Source organism: Somniosus microcephalus, unplaced genomic scaffold, assembly GCF_052327205.1.
Source record: "Somniosus microcephalus isolate GS21.2 unplaced genomic scaffold, FLI_Smic_1.0 unresolved_chr1, whole genome shotgun sequence".
NCBI classification, from domain to species: domain Eukaryota; kingdom Metazoa; phylum Chordata; class Chondrichthyes; order Squaliformes; family Somniosidae; genus Somniosus; species Somniosus microcephalus.
Window position 1 is genome coordinate 118,996,787 of NW_028225179.1, and position 20,887 is coordinate 119,017,673.

At 50.1% G+C, this 20,887-nt stretch overlaps 1 protein-coding gene across 2 annotated transcripts in view; it reads right to left on the bottom strand.

Moving 5' to 3' along the window:
* The window catches only part of LOC147095740 (ras/Rap GTPase-activating protein SynGAP-like), a 756,836-nt gene that overhangs the window by 700,286 nt on the left and 35,663 nt on the right, over positions 1 to 20,887 (bottom strand). For both annotated transcript variants that reach the window (XM_085974793.1, XM_085974794.1), the window contains one exon: positions 18,347 to 18,452. In XM_085974793.1, the coding sequence (XP_085830919.1) occupies positions 18,347 to 18,452 (106 nt within the window). The remainder of the gene's footprint in view (positions 1 to 18,346; positions 18,453 to 20,887) is intronic.

Below are 20,887 nucleotides of genomic sequence, written 5' to 3' on the forward strand. Positions count from 1 at the left end.
CCCTAAACCCCTCCACCTCTCCTCACACCGCACCTCAGGAAGGATATATCGGCCTTGGAGGGGTTGCAGGGCAGATTCACCAGAATAATACCAGGGTTAAAAGGGTTAAATTTGGACCGACTAGGCTTGAATTCATTCGCATGTTAAGGGGTGATTTAATTGACCAAAGGATTTGATGAGGTAGATCGAGAGAAACCATTCCCTCTGGCGGGGGGGAGGGGCGGGGGGAGAGGGGAAGTCAAGAATAAGGGGTCATAACCTTAAAATTAGAGTCAGGCCGTTCAACAGTGATGTCAGTAAGCACTTCTTCACACAAAGGGGAGTGAAAATCTGGAACACTCGTCTCCAAAAAGTTGTTGAGGCTGGGGGGGTCAATTGAAAATTGCAAAACTGAAATTGATAGATTTTTGTCAGACAAGGGTATGAAGAGATATGGGGCAAAGCCGGGTAAATGCAGTTAAGATACAGATCTGCCATGATCTAATTGAATGACAGAACAGACTCGAGGGGCTGAATGGGTTCCTCCTGTTCCTATGTCCCTTGTAGACTGGGCCAGGGGTGGAGCGGAGGGGATGGACTGGCTGGGTCAGGGGTGGAGCGGAGGGGATGGACTGGCTGGGTCAGGGGTGGAGCAGAGGGGGTGGACTGGCTGGGTCAGGGGTGGAGCAGAGGGGACAGGACTGGTTGGGTCAGGGGTGGAGCAGAGGGGATGGACTGGCTGGGCCAGGGGTGGAGCAGAGGGGACAGGACTGGCTGGGTCAGGGGTGGAGCAGAGGGGACAGGACTGGCTGGGTCAGGGGTGGAGCAGAGGGGATGGACTGGCTGGGTCAGGGGTGGAGCAGAGGGGACAGGACTGGCTGGGTCAGGGGTGGAGCAGAGGGGACAGGACTGGCTGGGTCAGGGGTGGAGCAGAGGGGACAGGACTGGCTGCGTCAGGGGTGGAGCAGAGGGGGTGGACTGGCTGGGTCAGGGGTGGAGCAGAGGGGGTGGACTGGCTGGGTCAGGGGTGGAGCGGAGGGGATGGACTGGCTGGGTCAGGGGTGGAGCAGAGGGGGTGGACTGGCTGGGTCAGGGGTGGAGCAGAGGGGGTGGACTGGCTGGGTCAGGGGTGGAGCGGAGGGGATGGACTGGCTGGGCCAGGGGTGGAGCAGAGGGGACAGGACTGGCTGGGTCAGGGGTGGAGCAGAGGGGACAGGACTGGCTGGGCCAGGGGTGGAGCAGAGGGGATGGACTGGCTGGACCAGGGGTGGAGCAGAGGGGACAGGACTGGCTGGGTCAGGGGTGGAGCAGAGGGGACAGGACTGGCTGGGCCAGGGGTGGAGCGGAGGGGACAGGACTGGCTGGGCCAGGGGTGGAGCAGAGGGGATGGACTGGCTGGGCCAGGGGTGGAGCAGAGGGGGTGGACTGGCTGGGTCGGGGTGGAGCAGAGGGGGTGGACTGGCTGGGTCAGGGGTGGAGCAGAGGGGGTGGACTGGCTGGGTCAGGGGTGGAGCGGAGGGGATGGACTGGCTGGGCCAGGGGTGGAGCAGAGGGGACAGGACTGGCTGGGTCAGGGGTGGAGCAGAGGGGACAGGACTGGCTGGGTCAGGGGTGGAGCAGAGGGGATGGACTGGCTGGGTCAGGGGTGGAGCAGAGGGGGTGGACTGGCTGGGTCAGGGGTGGAGCAGAGTGGATGGACTGGCTGGGTCAGGGGTGGAGCAGAGGGGATGGACTGGCTGGACCAGGGGTGGAGCAGAGGGGACAGGACTGGCTGGGTCAGAGGTGGAGCAGAGGGGGTGGACTGGCTGGGCCAGGGGTGGAGCGGAGGGGACAGGACTGGCTGGGCCAGGGGTGGAGCAGAGGGGATGGACTGGCTGGGCCAGGGGTGGAGCGGAGGGGACAGGACTGGCTGGGCCAGGGGTGGAGCAGAGGGGACAGGACTGGCTGGGCCAGGGGTGGAGCGGAGGGGATGGACTGGCTGGGCCAGGGGTGGAGCAGAGGGGACAGGATTGGCTGGGCCAGGGGTGGAGCAGAGGGGATAGGACTGGCTGGGCCAGGATGGAGCAGAGGGGACAGGACTGGCTGGGCCAGGGGTGGAGCGGAGGGGACAGGACTGGCTGGGCCAGGGGTGGAGCGGAGGGGACAGGACTGACTGGGCCGGGGTGGAGCAGAGGGGACAGGACTGGCTGGGCCAGGGGTGGAGCGGAGGGGATGGACTGGCTGGGTCAGGGGTGGAGCGGAGGGGGTGGACTGGCTGGGCCAGGGGTGGAGCAGAGGGGACAGGACTGGCTGGGTCAGGGGTGGAGCAGAGGGGATGGGCTGGCTGGGTCAGGGGTGGAGCGGAGGGGATGGACTGGCTGGGTCAGGGGTGGAGCAGAGGGGATGGACTGGCTGGGTCAGGGGTGGAGCGGAGGGGACAGGACTGGCTGGGTCAGGGGTGGAGCGGAGGGGATGGACTGGCTGGGCCAGGGGTGGAGCGGAGGGGACAGGACTGGCTGGGTCAGGGGTGGAGCAGAGGGGATGGACTGGCTGGGTCAGGGGTGGTGCGGAGGGGGTGGACTGGCTTGACCAGGGGTGGAGCGGAGGGGACAGGACTGGCCGGGCCAGGGGTGGAGCAGAGGGGACAGGACTGGCTGGGCCAGGGGTGGAGCAGAGGGGATAGGACTGGCTGGGCCAGGATGGAGCAGAGGGGACAGGACTGCCTGGGCCAGGGGTGGAGCGGAGGGGACAGGATTGGCTGGGCCAGGGGTGGAGCAGCGGGGATAGGACTGGCTGGGCCAGGGTGCACGGCAGGAGGCTGTGCTCGCTTCAGTCCCTCCCCCCAATCAGGCCTTTTGCTCCGTGTGTGGTCTCAGGCCTTGCTTTCCACTTACCCGTTCTGGAACCAGCCAGCTTGCTCCCTCTCTTCCATCTGCTCCTCGGAACACGAGCAACACCAAGGATGACATGCTCATCTTGAATTATTTATCCTTGGTTGGTTCCCTTCCTGGGTTTGACATTTGCACAGGATCCATCATGTTTCGCACGTCATTCCATCTGCGATCACCCTCACAACCCGAAATCCTGCTTCAAACCACGCAAGTCTTTCTCAAAAGAAATTGCCATTAATGGGCACCAGTAACTTCTTCCATCCCACGTCTCCGCTACTTTGTTGGGGAGCAGGGTGGGAGTGGAGGGGAGCGGTGAAGGGGTGGGTTTTAAAAGGGAGAACAATCGTCCTCTTGAAACTGAAACCTTGCCTGAGGCAAAATGTATCGGGTTCTGTTCTCAGAACCCATGTTAAATTGGAACCACAGTAGCCTCGGATCCTGGTGCTGTGGTTGATAGCGATGGAAAATGCACCTTATTGCTGGAAAAAGGCTGCAGGGAAGAAGGCAATTCTCAAGGGCAATTAGGGATGGGCAATAAATGCTGGCCTTGCCAGCGACGCCCACATCCCACAAACTAATTTAAAGAAAGACCTTTTCTGCTAGGCCCGATTTAAGGCCTAGTGCGCAGCTCTGCGCTGTGCTCCATGGCCGACTAGGGCTGCCAACTATGGCTGGACCTTTGACTGGAGGTAACATCCCATGACCTCCCACCTCCCCACCCCCGCGCTCCCGCCATTGGTCGGCCGACACATCCATCCTAACCGCGCCCTGTTTTTTTCCCACGGCCAATCGGAAAGCCAGTTTGTTACCTGTTGGATGATCCTTGCCTCGCAGTCAAAGAGACTCATTTCCCATCTCCAATATTGTTATATACTTGAAGGGGAATTATTTGCAGGCCTTTGGGGAAAAAGCAAAGGGAGTGGGACTAATCGGATAGCTCTACCAAAGAGCCGGCACAGGCACGCTGGGCTGAATGGCCCTCTTCTGCGCTGTATCATTCTATGATTCAATGAGGCAGGTCAGTAGTGCTCTACATGACTTGGCATTGTCCTATTGGCACGGCTTACAAATTCCCGGCCACTCGACACTCGAAAAGCCTTTTCGGCCTCAACGTTGGGTTTAGCGACTTTAGATCTTAAACCATTGTCCCTCGGAGAGCAGGAGCTGGAACGATTCTGCTGCTGCCATTTACAGCTGCTGTAGACCCACCTTTTGTGTCTTCACTTGTCCCGTCCCATAGAAACAAAGAAAAATTGGAGCAGGAGTAGGCCATTCGGCCCTTCGAGCCTGCTCCGCCATTCAATATGATAATGGCTGATCCTCTATCTCAATACCATATTCCCGCTCTCTCCCCATACTCCTTGATGCCTTTTGAGTCTAGAAATCTATCTGTCTCCTTCTTAAATATATTCAGTGACTTGGCCTCCACAGCCTTCTGTGGTAGAGAATTCCACAGGTTCACCACCCTCTGAGTGAAGAAATTTCTCCTCATCTCAGTCCTAAATGTCCTGCCCCGTATCCTGAGACTGTGACCCCTCGTTCTCGACCCCCCAGCCAGGGGAAACATCCTCCCTGCATCCAGTCTGTCGAGCCCAGTCAGAATTTTATACGTTTCAATGAGATCCCCTCTCATTCTTCTAAACTCTAGTGAATACAGGCCTAGTCGACCCAATCTCTCCTCATACGGCAGTCCTGCCATCCCAGGAATCAGTCTGGTGAACATTCGCTGCACTCCCTCTATGGCAAGTATATCCTTTCTTAGGTAAGGAGACCAAAACTGCACACAGTACTCCAGGTGTGGTCTCACCAAGACCCTGTGTAACTGTAGTAAGACATCCTTGCTCCTGTACTCAAATCCTCTTGCAATAAAGGCCAACATACCATTTGCCTTCCTAACTGCTTGCTGCACCTGCCTGTTTGCTTTCAGTGACTGGTGTACAAGGACACCCAGGTCCCTCTACAAAAGGGGCGATGGCGCATCGGGATCCCGTTTTACGCCCCGCCCGATTTTTCTTTTCCGTTGAAATCAGCAGGACGCGGTGTAATACGGGCGGCTGATTCGCTGTCGCCCACGTTTGCGCTAATGCTGGAGACCGATTTTCCCCGCTCTGCTCCAGCATTCAGCCGCAGGCCGGGCCCGCCAGACTTTGTGATTTTTCTCACCATTCATTTTAATTGATGGAAGATCCAGGGGGGCTGGGGAGGTGTGGAATTTCCCAGTGGGGTGGGGGAGGTTGGGGCGGGTGTGGGTTGTCTGTCTGGGACAGGCTCGCCACAACCACTGAACACAGTCTGGCCTAGATTTTCCGATCAGCGCTGTTTTTGTACTGCCGCGAGCTCAATCCTGGCTCAGTGGGCGGCAAGCTCTCGCCTCTGAGTCAGAAGGTGGTGGGTTCGAGCCCCCACTCCAGAGACTTGAGCACAAAAATATCCAGGCCGACGCTCCCACTGGCAGTGCTGAGGGAGTGCTGCACTGTCGGAGGGGCCGTCTTTCGGATGAGACGTTAAATCGAGGCCCCGTCTGCCTTCACAGGTGGCCGTAAAAGATCCCGCGGCCACTATTTCGAAGAAGAACAGGGGAGTTCTGCTCAATATTTAGAACATAAGAACATAAGAAATAGGAGCAGGAGTAGGCCAATCGGCCCCTCGAGCCTGCTCCGCCATTCAATAAGATCATGGCTGATCTGATCCTAACCGCCAATCTACTATCACAGAACCATCTCCTGAATCTAACAGAATTAGACACACGAAATAGGAGCAGGATCAGGCTACACGGCCCCTGGGCCCGCTCCGCTACCCACAGGGCCATGACCGATCCGAACCTAGACTCATGTCCAAATTCCTGCCCGCTCCCCGTAACCCTTAATTCCCTTTACTTCTAGGAAACTGTCTATTTCAGTTTTAAATTTATGTAATGATGTAGCTTCTACAGCTTTTTGGGGCAGCATATTCCATGGACCTACCACCCTCTGAGTGAAGTAGTTCCTCCTCATCTCAGTTTTGAAAGAGCAGCCCCTTATTCTAAGACTATGCCCCCTAGTTCTAGTTTCACCCATCATCGGGAACATCCTCCCCGCATCCACCCGATCCAACCCCTTCACAATCTTATATGTTTCAATAAGATCGCCTCTCATTCTTCTGAGCTCCAATGAGTAGACTCCCAATCTACTCAACCTCTCCTCATATGTCCATCCCCTCATCCCCGGGATTAACCGAGTGAACCTTCTTTGTACTGACTCGAGAGCAAGTATGTCTTTTCTTAAGTATGGATACCAAAACTGTATGCAGTATTCCAGGTGCGGTCTCACCAATACCTTGTACAACTGAAGCAATACCTCCCTATTTTTATATTCTATCCCCCTAGCAATGAAAGCCAACATTCCATTGGCCTTCTTAATCACTTGCTGCACCTGCATACTAACCTTTTGAGTTTCGTACACCAGGACCCCCAGATCCCTTTGTACTTCAGTACTTTCCAGTTTCTTGCCATGAAGATAATAACTTGCTCTACGATTTTTCCTGCCAAAGTGCATAACCTCACACTTTCCAGTATTGTATTCCATCTGCCAAATCTCTGCCCACTTACTTAGCCTGTCTATGTCCCCTTGCAGGTTTTTTATGTCCTCCTCATTCACTACTTTCCCTCCCATCTTAGTATCATCTGCAAACTTTGATATGTTACACTCGGTCCCCTCCTCCAAATCGTTAATATAGATTGTAAAGAGTTGGGGACCCAGCACTGACCCCTGTGGAACACCACTAGTTACTGATTGCCAGTCCGAGAATGAACCATTTATCCCAACTCTCTGCTTTCTGTTAGATAGCCAATCCTCTATCCATGCCAGAATATTACCCCCAATCCCGTGATTTTTTATCTTAAGCAATAATCTTTTGTGTGGCACCTTGTCAAATGCCTTTTGGAAGTCTAAATACACTACGTCCACTGGTTCCCCTTTATCCACCCTATATGTTACTTCCTCAAAGAACTCCAGCAAATTTGTCAAACATGACTTCCCCTTCATAAAACCATACTGACTTTGTCCTATTAAATTATGATTATCCAAATGTCCTGTTACTGTCTCCTTAATAATGGACTCCAAAATTTTACCTACCACAGATGTTAGGCTAACCGGTCTATAGTTTCCAGCCTTCTGTCCACTGCCCTTTTTAAATAAGGGCGTTACATTAGCAGTTTTCCAGTCTGCCAGGACCTTTGCTGATTCCAGGGAGTTTTGGAAAATTATTACCAATGCATCCACAATCCCTACCGCCACTTCCCTCAAGACCCTAGGATGTAAGCCATCAGGTCCAGGTGATTTATCTGCCTTGAGTCCCATTATTTTACCGAGTACCACTTCCTTAGTGATTTTGATCGTGTTTAGCTCCTCCCCCCCTATAGCCCCCTGTTTGCCCAGTGTTGGGATATTCTTAATGTCTTCTACTGTAAAGACTGATACAAAATATTCATTCAGTGTTTTTGCCATCTCCATATTTCCCACCATTAATTTCCCGGTCTCATCCTCTAAGGGACCAACATTTACTTTAGCCACCCTTTTTCTTTTTATATAACTATAAAAACTCTTACTATCTGTTTTTATATTTTTTGCTAATTTACTTTCATAATCTATCTTCCCTTTCTTAATCAATCTTTTTGTTACTTTTTGCTATCTTTTAAAGTTTTCCCAATCCTCTATCCTCCCACTAGATTTGGCTACCTTATATGCCCTTGTTTTTAGTCGAATACTATCCTTAATTTCTTTACTTAGCCACGGATGGCTGTCTTTTCTTTTACACCCTTTTCTTCTCAGTGGAATATATATTTTTTGGAAGTTGTAAAATAACTCCTTAAATGTACACCACTGATCATGTATTGTCTTACACTTTAATCTATTTTCCCAATCCACTCTGCTCAATTCCGCTGTCATACCTTCATAGTCTCCTTTATTCAAGCTTAGCACACTTGTTTGAGATCCAACCTTCTCACCCTCTAATTGAATATGGAATTCAACCATGTTATGGTCACTCATTCCAAGGGGATCCTTTACTAGGACATTTTTAATTAATCCTGTCTCGTTACACAGGACCAGATCTAAGGTTGCTTGCCCCCTGATCGGTTCAGTTACATACTGCTCAAGAAACCCATCCCTAATACACTCAATGAACTCATCCTCAAAGCAGCCCTGCCCAATTTGATTTGTCCAAATAATATGATAGTTAAAATCCCCCATAATTATAGATGTTCCCTTATTACAAGCCTCAACTATTTCCTGATTGATACTCCGTCCAACAGAGTTGCAACTGTTCGGAGGCCTATAGACTACGCCCACTCGTGTTTTTTTCCCCTTATTATTCCTTACCTCCACCCAAACTGTTTCATTATCCTGATCTTTTGACCCAATATCATTTCTCTGTATTACAGTGATTCCTTCCTTTATTAACATAGCCACCCCACCTCCCCTTCCTTCCTGCCTGTCCTTCCTGATCGTTAAATAACCTGGTATGTTTAATTCCCAGGCATTGTCTCCCTGCAGCCATGTTTCTGTAATGGCCACAAGATCATACCCATATGTAGTTATTTGTGCCATTAACTCGTCTATTTTGTTACGAATGCTACGTGCATTCAGATAGAGAACTTTCAAATATGTTTTGTGACACTTAGTTCCTGCTTTTGCCCTTTTTATTACTTTACCTTTTACTCCATACCTTCTGCCCCTTCCTGACACACTCTGGTTTTTAATTTCCCCACTGCTACCTAAGTCTATGACCTTCTCTGTTGTCATTTTTATTATTTGCTCTCTAGGAACCTCCCCCCCACTAGTTAGTTTAAAGCCCTCTCTACAGCCCTAGTTATATGATCCGCCAGGACTCTAGTCCCAGCACTGGCCAAGTGAAGCCCGTCCCAATGGAACAGCTCCCTCCTGCCCCAGTACTGGTGCCAGTGTCCCAGGAAGCAAAACCCATTTCTCCCACACCAGTCTTTGAGCCACGCATTTAACTCTCTAATTTTATGACGTGTCTGAACGACTATCGACCTGTCGCACTCACACCCATCATAATGAAGTGTTTCGAGAGACTGGTCTTAGCCCACATCGAAGCCAGTGTTCCTGCCTCCCTCGACCAACACCAGTTTGCCTATCGGGCAAACAGATCAACAGAGGATGCAATCACTACTGCTCTACACTCGGCACTGAATCACCTAGATGGTAAGGAGACCTACGTCAGAATGTTGTTTATAGACTACAGCTCAGCATTCAACACTATCGTCCCCAATAAGCTGGCCACCAAACTCCAAACTCTTGGCCTGAACACTTCCCTCTGCAACTGGACCCTGGACTTCCTAACAAACAGACCCCAGTCTGTCAAATTAGGCAACCACACCTCCCCCCCCGTGACCCTGAACACGGGGGCCCCACAAGGATGTGTGCTGAGCCCCCTCCTCTACTCCCTCTTCACCCACGACTGTGTGGCTGTTAATGGTTCCAACACCATCATCAAGTTTGCAGATGACACCACGGTAGTAGGCCAGATCACCAACAATGATGAGTCAGCCTACAGGGAGGAGGTCCAGCATCTCGTGAAGTGGTGCGCCGACAACAACCTGGCCCTTAACACCAAGAAAACAAAGGAAATAATCGTGGACTTCAGGAAGTCCAAAGGCGGCAGTCACACCCCCATCCACATCAATGGGGCGGAGGTGGAAAGGGTGGCCAGCTTTAAGTTCCTCGGAGTCCACATCACGGAAGACCTCTCCTGGTCCCTCAACACCTCCTCTCTGGTGAAGAAGGCCCAGCAGCGCCTATATTTCTTGAGGAGGCTGAAGGGATGTAATCTGTCACCCCCGATCCTCTCTAACTTCTACCGCTGCACTATAGAGAGCATCCTGACAAACTGTGTCACGGTGTGGTACGGCGGCTGTCGCTCCCATGACCGGAAAGCCCTGCAGCGGGTAGTCAAAACTGCCCAACGCATTACCGGCACCCGGCTACCGACCATAGAACATATATATCAGAAACGCTGCCTACGGAGGGCACGGACCATCATCAAAGACCCTACCCACCCCAGCCACAGTCTGTTCGCCCTCCTACCATCTGGAAGACGCTACAGATGCATTCGCACCCGTACGACCAGATTTAGGAACAGCTTCTTTCCTAGGGCTGTCATCCTACTGAACTCCACAAATAAACACTAAAGCCTGCACATCTGCCGATGCACTTTATTCACTTTATTATGATCATATTTATGCTAATATATATGTACAAATGTATGTTGAAATGTTTAAGTGTCCTAATCCAAATTGTACACTCTCGGGAGCTGCAAGCCTACATTTCGTTGTACTGCACTTGTGCACTAACAATGACAATAAAAGTTGATTTGATTTGATTTGATTTGATTATTTGTCCTAGCCAAATTCGCTCGTGGCTCAGGTAATAATCCAGAGATTATTACCCTTGAGGTTCTGTTTTTTAATTTGACCCCTAGCTGCTCATACTCCCTCAACCAACATCACTAAAACAGATTACCTCGTCTTTATCTCATTACTGTTTGAGGGGCCTTGCTGTGCACAAACAGGCCGTGAAAGGCACTGTAAAATGTAAGTTCTCTTTGTGCTTTTTGCTTATTGACTCTGGCATTAAAATATCATCGATTGGGAAATTCAGGCCAAGAATTCTGCATTTGACCTTTTTTTACTCTTAACATCTGTTGCGCGATATCAATAATTTAAAAATAAAACATTTCCTTCAGTGCTAGCACTCTTTTCCTCTGGGTAGCTGAGGGAGTTCATCATTATTCACAACCGGGTCAGCCACACGAGATAACAACAACTGCTGCATTTATATGGTGCCTTTAACATCGTAAAACGACCCAAGGCGCTTCACAGGAGCGACTGTCAAACAAAATTTGACACCGAGGTCACAGAAGGAGATTTTAGGAGAGGTGACCAAATGCTTGGTCCAAGAGATGGGTTTTGAGGAGCGTCTTAAGGGAGTAGGGAGAGGCAGAGAGGCGGAGAGGTTTAGGGAGGGAATTCCAGAGCTTAGGGCCAAGACAGCTGAAGGCACGGCCACCGATGGTGGGGCGAAGAACATCGGGGGATGCGCAAGAGGCCAGAATTGGAGCAGCGCAGAGATCTCGGAGGGTTGTCGGGCTGGAGGAGGTTACAGAGATAGGGAGGGGCGAGGCTTGGAGGGGTTTGAAAACAAGGATGAGAATTTTAAAATGACACCTTAAAATGGTTTTGAAAATTAACCACTGGAGTTCAATTTTCATTTTGTTGTACAGGAGTGAAACTGCCGCCCATTGTGATTCTGTGAATTGAAATTCAGGTGGTGTCTACAGCGGACGGCTGATCTGCAATGCTAGTTCCACGCCCGAGCTCCAAGTTGAAACTCTACCCCATTGTATAAGTTTGATGCCGTTGAACACAAGTTTGAGCATCTGAACTGATCTAAACATGAATCAAACATTGACCAACATTTTTGATTAAATCATGGTGTGAATAGGGTGTTGATCAGATATCCTCAACAACTGCATTGCTCCAAGCATCCAGGACGAAGCAGCCCGCTTGATTGGCACCCCATCCACCACCTCAAACAGTCACTCCCTCCACCACCGGCGTACCGTGGCTGCAGTGTGTACCATCTACAAGATGCACTGCAGCAACTCGCCAAGTCTTCCTCGGCAGCACCTCCCAAATCCGCGACCTCTTCCACCTAGAAGGACAAGGGCAGCAGGCGCATAGGAACACCACCACCTCCAAGTTCCCCTCCAAGTCACACACCTTCCTGACTTGGACGTATATCAACTGTTCCTTCATCGTCGCTGGGTCAAAATCCTGGAACTCCCTCCCTCACAGCACTGCCCTTGACTAGGCACTCTCCCCTTGTGTGCAAGTAAAATAAACTAACAATCTGACGGTACTGCTTGTGTGTTAGAGTCTTTCTCGGAGTCGAGATTTCGACAGTATTACTTGGAGGTTCCACCGAGATCGCTTACTACTTGCCGGTGAGTAAATGGACAAAAACACGGTGACTCTCTAAGGAAGGACCCTAACTGGCTAGTTATCGGTGATATTTTAGTCACTAAAGGGGCCCTTCCTTGGACGGTGCGCGAGTGTAGTCTGTTTGTCTTGGCGGAAGTACTGCGATCTGTAAGACTCATTTCAGGGTTGAGTTGAAATTTTTGTAATCACTTCCCCTTTCAGCTTGACGGTAAAGAGGAGACAGATTCCGAAAACTTGAACCCTGAAACAGGCCGGGCAGATTGTATAAGGGGAAGGTAAGAAAGATGTCGTCAGGTTAAGAAGGTCCCTGTTTCTTGTGTGATAGAAACAATTATCCTTGTGTGATAGGATAAGTACCCTTGTGTGATAGGGTAAAGGTGAGAAGGGACAGAGTCCGTGTGTGATCGGACCGATCCTTGTTGGATAGGATCTTAGAATAAAAAAGGTCCCTGTTTCTTGTGTGATGGGAACAATTACCCTTGTGTGATAGGGAGAAATAAAAAGGGACGTGATCCTTGTTGGATAGGATCTTAGAATTATTAAATAACCAAGTTAAGGACTCAGTCTGTAGGGGCGTACAACGCAGACTGAGAATTGACTATATGTTTAGTTAGAGCATAAGGATTATGATCTGTATACCCCTTTGGGTTTTCACGATTTTTATTATCTTCGTAATATTATGTACGTATTTTTGTGCGTCAATTGTCTGTGAGCTCGTAGGAAGACATAACAGGGAACTCAATAAGGGAGGTTGTGTCTCAGAAACACTTAAATTGGTGGAGAGTAAACAGTGATCGGTTGATCGACACACCCGTGGTCCGTGTCCAACAATATCTCACACACCCAGACTGAGCCCGAATTAAGAGCCCAAATGGGTCACGTGACGGCCAGGTGAAGTGGGCGTAGAGAACTCGGTTGGAACGGAAGGATTGTGATACCGAATACCTGTGATAACCTCAACCATTAAGAATGGGTGCCAGAGCAAGTAAAATACCAGAAAAAGGCACACCAGCCTGTTATATGCTCCAGAATTGTGGTCAGACATCAATAAATGACTTACCAAAATGGGTAAAATGGACCAAAAAGGGAAATAGGCCATTTCCACCAGATGGTACATTTAACCTCGACAGGATAACGTGTCTCGAGGAGTGCCTTTTAAATAGGGACCCAGGAAGGAGTGGTAAGAAGAAGGTGAACTGGTCAGCGTTTGGGGACTGGAAACAAGAAGCTGAGAAAAGACGTGAGCGAAGTATCGAGGATGGTAATGCAGGCCGTAGATAGAAAAAGCAAGTCGAGGAAGGTAAAGGGGATGTAGGAATTCATAAACAAATGATATTAAGGGGGACATGAAGAAATAGACCAACTGCCCCTCGTTGGACTGACGAGGAGGAGGAAGAAGTAGAGGAAGAAATATATAATCCCTATCCACCGCCAACATACCTACCCCAACCAGTCCAAAATCCAGGTGGGCAAAATCAGGGTCCAGTAAACAAACCTCCTGCCCCGGTTCAACAACCAGGCAACAACACTAATGGGGATGGTCACGGCGCCGCAGCACAAGTAGGTGGGTCAGGCGCACCCGCAAATAATACTAGGGCTCAGGAACGTCTGAGGCAACAACAGCAGCAGAAAAAAACAAGCACAGTCACTAGGACAACAAAGACAGGAATTGGAAGGACAGGGAGCGGCGGGACATGACGGCCAGGCAACTGGGTCAGTAACTCCAATAGTGGCCATACTGACATCAGATCCTGGCCTACCTGGAATGTTCCCGCTCAGATATTTTCCGAATACCCAACAAGCGGGAGGGCCATCAGTGGCGGTCCACCGACCTTGGACCCCAAGTGAATTAAGAACTATGGTGGATGGGCTTCCAGACCCAAGATTAGAATTAGAAAAGGCTCTGGAACAGTTAAAAACAATTGTCCTTTGCCATGAACCAAGTATTTTGGATGGGGAAGTATTGATTAAAGCATGGTTAAAGGAGTCTATGTTTAGAATGTCAGACACAGGCATACAGGTGTCCGCCTATGTGCTTAGACGCACAAAACCCGTTGATTTGCCGCCCACAATTGATGATGTATTGGCCTTTCAGTCACAGGCCAGTGCTGAGGAGGTGTTAGCCTGGGCACAAGATCAATGTGATAAAACACCTGAGGGAGTGTGGGTTCACCATGACGGCCGCGTGGTGGCGCCCAGATCTTTGCTCCCATGGATTGCCCGCTGTGTTCATACTTTCACACATGCGGGCAAAGGGGGGATGGCAGACTATATCGCACAGACATGGTACGCACCGGGTATTTCGGCAATTGCAAAACAAATTAGTGAAAAGTGTACTACCTGTCAGACGATGGATCCGGGAAAAACGGAGAAAGTACAGTCTGCCTCCCACCCAAATCCAACAGGACCTTTTGTAAATTTGCAAATGGATTTTATTGAATTACCCGCATGTATGGGTTTTAAGTATGTATTGGTTATTATAGATGTGTTTTCTAAATGGATTGAAGCTTTTCCATGTAAAAAGAATGACGCTGTTACCGTCGCTAAACATTTGTTAAAGGAAATTGTACCACAATTCGGTATACCTGTACAACTCTCGAGTGACAATGGGTCACATTTCACTGGGACAATTATGCGAGAGATGTGTAAGGTTTTGCAAATCAATCAGCATTTTCACTGCAGCTATCACCCACAGTCAGCCAGGCTGGTGGAGCGATATAATGGAATGTTGAAAAATAAGTTAGCTAAGTTATGTGATGAGACTGGATTCAAATGGGTCGAACTGTTACCCCTGGCATTGATGGTAATGTGGTCAGCAACAAATAGAACAACAGGATTATCACCACATGAAATCATCATGGGACGTCCCCAACGTTTGCCTTTTTCTGCACCGTTTACTGCTAAACAAATGGACATTCACAAAATGGAAGAAAATATGCTAAACTATTGCATTGCTCTAACAAAATGTATTTCTAGTTTCCATTCGCAGGTAAAAGAAGCCCAAGTTGACCCTGCCGAAGGAAGATGCCATAGCTTGGAGCCTGGCGAGTTCGTTTACGTAAAGGTGTTCAAGAGAAAGAGTAGCCTTCACCCAAGATTTGAGGGTCCGTTCCAGATCATATTAACCACCAATACTACTGTAAAGGTGAAAGAGAGCCCAACATGGAGCCACGCCTCGCACTGCAAAAGAGCTCCAGAACACAAGGAAAAGGAATCGCCAACCCCATCAGTAAATGGAAATGGACATTAGGACTATGTTTCCTTGTGACACTTATAATACCTGTAATGCCCGGATTGCATGTAAACACCTTCTTGTATATGTCCCACAAATACGCTACGGAAAACAATAAGGAAGGAGGTTGTTGGGTATGTACCCAAATCCCTATCCACTCTAAGGGAGGGATTCCTCTTAGACCTGTCCCACTTAATCTGTCAGAAGTAGCAGAATGGTATATAATAGTAGAGCGGCACACGCCAATCCCCCAGGATGATAAGAGTTGCGTCTGTGGTAACAGACGGGAAGAGAGAGGCATCCTCTAGTTTGTCATTTTACCTCATATCTGCAGAGCCATGAGAAGCGGGGGGATATTATCTGAACACCTTCGAAGGGTGGTACCAACCAAGGTATGACCGCTCCCAACAGCCTCCCTTCCTCACCCTCACCAAGGCCACAGGTATGGGAAGGCTACCGGGGGCAATATGTTTCGTAAGGAACTTGGCTGGGGGAATATTCGTAGGCACTAGTTGGTGCGAGTATAATTTTACAGTAACTGGTACTGCTGACGGGTTCCCCCTTTCTACGTCCTCTCAGTATTATGGTTGTACACAAAGTCCCGTACACCAACCAGACAGGTACTTTCAACTACTCCCTGGTATCCGCAGGGTTTGATGTTGATAAAACCACCTTGTACAATGGGACATACTTTATTTGTGGCCACAAGGCATACCCCTGGTTGCCAAGGGGCTGGACAGGATCATGTTACCTGGCATATGTGGTGCCATACATTCATCACTTGCCCTCTCTAGCGAATCATCACCATTATCGATCCAAAAGAGCTATTACAGAAACAGAACGGTTCTTCGCTATCCTATTCCCCGGGTATGGAGCGGCAATAAAAGAAATTCGGCTTGTAGCCTCGATTCTTGAGGAAGTAGCCAATGACACGGCTGAGTCACTGAGTAAAATCAACACTGAGATGGTGGCAATACGCACAGTTGCCCTACAGAATAGAATGGCTCTAGACTATCTGCTAGCAGAGAAGGGTGGAACATGTGCTCTGATAGGATCTGAGTGTTGCACATACATTCCTGACAGTTCTGAGGAAATAGGTGACTTAGTGGACCACATCCGGAAAGAAGTTGAAAAGTTTTAAAAAAACAGGTTCTTGGGACATATTTGATTGGGCAGGCAGATGGTTGGGGCCTATAGGTCAGTCCTTAGTACAAGGGCTGATCATATTCCTGATCATTATCTTTGCCCCATATTTGGTATTTGTCCTGATAAAATGCTGCTGTGCGCGACTAGGGGCTGCAGCCGTACCGGAGGGGGCGGCCACTATGATGATAGCAACAACCCCAGAAACCTCAGAGAAGGCAGAAACCATGGAGATGGAAAGACTCTGTAAAATTCAGTTAGACTAAAGTTATTGTCCTTGTAAGGACAAAAGGGGGGAATGTGGAAATATAGAAAAAGGGGCAACTATAGATTGCAAGGCTTGCTGGGATATTATATTCGGTCAACTTAGAATTAGAGCTTACTTCAGCAGCTAATACCAAACAAGCTGTCAGCAGTTGTAGCCACAATAAGGATGTGATAACCGAAACCAGGCACAACAATGGGTAAGGGTCGAGAAAAGGCTAGTCCCTATAAGGAGATGGTAGTTGTTACTAGGCAAAGACGAGTGTTGCTTGGATAACACTGTTAAAGTGTTTAATTAGATAAGAATAACATTGCTGAGGAAGCTGTACTATTACAAAACCGCATTAAGAAGGAACCGTTACACGTGATTTCTATGGAACTTGTTTACTTAAGTGTATAAATATGCTGCGAATACTGATGATTTTCAGAGTTGCTAGCCTAGCCCTTGACTAGGCACTCTCCCCTTGTGTGCAAGTAAAATAAACTAACAATCTGATGGTACTGCTTGTGTGTTAGAGTCTTTCTCGGAGTCGAGATTTCGACAGACAAGGGCAGCAGGCGCATGGGAACACCATCACCTCTAAGTTCCCCTCCAAGTCACACACCTTCCTGACTTGGATGTATATCAACTGTTCCTTCATCGTCGCTGGGTCAAAATCCTGGAACTCCCTCCCTCACAGCACTGTGGGAGCACCTTCACCCCACGGACTGCAGCGGTTCAAGAAGGCGGCTCACCACCACCTTCTCGAGGGCAACGAGGGATGGGCAATAAATGCCAGCCTTGCCAGCGATGCCCACATCCTGATAATTAATTAAAAAAACCCAGCCAAACAGACAACAGCTTAAACCAAATCACTGTGCGACTTGTCTCTGGATGCGTAGCTATCCACGGCACATGTGACTCGTAACCCAAGCCAAATATCAACCATTCTTTGTCAATAAATCTCTGTGTGATCAGGGTGTTGATGAACAGATATATTCAAGAGAGAATTACAACCATAAAATCCCATTTGAAACATCCTAATATTAGTTTCGCCTCTCCAAGTCTGCTTGCATCTGCATTGTCCACACCATTCAGCAATTATTCCTCGCATCTCTACGACTCTCCCAAGGGTGCCGGCTCACACCTGGGGTACGGCTCCACGGGCCTTGGAACCCTTCCCGTAACTCACTCTCACGCCCGCTCTGCCCCTGTCCCGTGGCACAGTGCCAGGCATGGTGGGATTGGGGGGGGGGGTGCGGTGGGGTCAGACATGCAGAGGGGCAAGAGCCAAATTCGTCAGTCAGCCCCTAGTTAAGAGGCAGTTAAATGCCCCATCCGTAGTGGAGCTGAACCATGCAGACCAGAATCCAGGTTGGGACGGAGTCGGCTGATTTTGGTTAAGGTGGCACTGGCCATGTGACAATTGGCCAGGGGCACCACTGAGTCAGGGAAAGGGGGGAAAAAGTAACAATAAGCCAAGGATGGCAGCTTCCAATCACTGCCCGACCATTCCTCGCAGAGGGCACTATACGGATGTAAGTGGAAAGATAGGACTGGGCATGAATTTCTCTGGTTCAACCAAGTGCCGGCACCCACTCCAGAATTGCCGTCGGACGTTGATTTGACGCTGGCACTGAAACCGCCTGTTAATCCCGGCATGGGTATGACGGCGATCGGGACCAATCGCGGCTTTTGTGGTCTGGGTCGGCACGTCAAGAAGGACCACCGAGGCGGAACCCATGCCCCAATCCAGTGTCCCCTCGCCCAACACCGTTCCCACCTCCTCCCCACCACCAGCAAAGTGAGAGTCAGCAACGTCAGGAGGATGGGAAGGAGAGGGTCAGAACACAAGTGCCACGTGGTGAGCTCCTTACCGTGATCGGCGTGCCTCCCTTCCACTGGCACACTGACTGTCCGGCGAAGCAGCTTATTCCTCGAGGAAGGCTCGTGCCTTCGTTCCCGAAGCAGTAACGGGTGAACCTGCAGAACAGAAGGAGGGTCAGGAAAGGCGGAAGAGAGTCAAACCTGTAGGTACACGTTCAAAAGGGGTTTCTCTGGAGATTGAGGGGAATATGTGGCCTGAGAGAGGAGGGGGCCAGAGCTCCCGTAACACTGCCCCATCAAACACTCCCAGGGCAGGTACAGCACAGGATAGACACAGAGTAAAGCTCCCTCTACACTGTCCCATCAAACACTCCCAGGACAGGTACAGCACGGTTTAGATACAGAGTAAAGCTCCCTCTACACTGCCCCATCAAACACTCCCAGGGCAGGTACAGCACAGGACAGACACAGAGTAAAGCTCCCTCTACACTGTCCCATCAAACACTCCCAGGACAGGTACAGCACGGTTTAGATACAGAGTAAAGCTCCCTCTACACTGTCCCATCAAACACTCCCAGGACAGGTACAGCACGGGTTAGATACAGAGTAAAGCTCCCTCTACACTGTCCCATCAAACACTCCCAGGTCAGGTACAACATGGGTTAGATACAGAGTAAAACTTCCTCTACACTGTTCCATCAAACACTCCCAGGGCAGGTGCAACACGGGTTAGATACAGAGTAAAGCTCCCTCTACACTGTCCCATCAAACACCCCCAGGACAGGTACCACATGGGTTAGATACAGAGTAAATCTCCCTCTACACTGTCCCATCAAACACTTCCAGGGCAGGTACAACACGGGTTAGATACAGAGTAAAGCTCCCTCGACACTGTCCCATCACACACTCCCAGGGCAGGTACAGCACAGGTTAGATACAGAGTAAAGCTCCCTCGACACTGTCCCATCACACACTCCCAGGGCAGGTACAGCATGGGTTAGATACAGAGTAAAGCTCCCTCGACACTGTCCCATCACACACTCCCAGGTCAGGTACAACACGGGTTAGATACAGAGTAAAACTTCCTCTACACTGTTCCATCAAACACTCCCAGGGCAGGTGCAACACAGGTTAGATACAGAGTAAAGCTCCCTCTACACTGGCCCATCAAACACTCCCAGGTCAGGTACAGCATGGGTTAGATACAGAGTAAAGCTCCCTCTACACTGTCCCATCAAACACTCCCAGGGCAGGTACAGAACGGGTTAGATACAGAGTAAAGCTCCCTCTACACTGTCCCATCAAACACTCCCAGGTCAGGTACAGCATGGGTTAGATACAGAGTAAGCCTCTCTCTACACTGTCCCATCAAACACTCCCAGGGCAGGTACAGCACGGGTTAGATACAGAGTAAAGCTCCCTCTACACTGGCCCATCAAACACTCCCAGGTCAGGGACAGCACGGGTTAGATACAGAGTAAAGCTACCTCTACACTGTCCCATCAAACACTCCCAGGGCAGGTATAGCACGGGTTAGATACAGAGTAAAGCTCCCTCTACACTGTCCCATCAAACACTCCCAGGGCAGGTACAGCACGGGTTAGATACAGAGTAATGCTCCCTCTACACTGTCCCATCAGACACTCCCAGGGCAGGTACAGCACGGGTTAGATACAGAGTAAACCTCCCTCTACACTGTCCCATCAAACACTCCCAGGGCAGGTACAGCACAGGTTAGATACAGAGTAAAGCTCCCTCTACACTGTCCCATCAAATACTCCCAGGGCAGGTGCAGCACAGGTTAGATACAGAGTAAAGCTCCCTCTACACTGTCCCATCAAACACTCCCAGGGCAGGTACAGCACGGGTTAGATACAGAGTAAAGCTCCCTCTACACTGTCCCATCAAACACTCCCAGGGCAGGTACAGCATGGGTTAGATACAGAGTAAAGCTCCCTCTACACTATCCCATCAAACACTCCCAGGGCAGGTACAGCACGGGTTAGATACAGAGTAACGCTCCCTCTACACTGTCCCATCAAACACTCCCAGGGCAGGTACAGCATGGGTTAGATATAGAGTAAAGCTCCCTCTACACTGTCCCATCAAACACTCCCAGGGCAGGTGCAGCACGGGTTAGATACAGAGTAAAGCTTCCTTTACACTGTCCCATCAAACACCCCCAGGGCAGGTACAGCACGGGTTAGATACAGAGTAAAGCTCCCTCTACACTGTCCCATCAAACACTCCCAGGGCAGGTACAGCACGGGTTAGATGCAGAGTAAAGCTTCCTCTACACTGTCCCATCAAACACTCCCAGGGCAGGTACAGCACGGGTTAGATACAGAGTAAACCTCCCTCTACACTGCCCCATCAAACACTCCCAGGGCAGGTACAGCATCGGTTAGATACAGAGTAAAGCTACCTCTACACTGTCCCATCAAACACTCCCAGGGCAGGTACAGCACGGGTTAGATACAGAGTAAAGCTCCCTCTACACTGTCCCATCAAACACTCCCAGGGCAGGTACAGCACGGGTTAGATACAGAGTAAAGCTCCCTCTACACTGTCCCATCAAACACTCCCAGGGC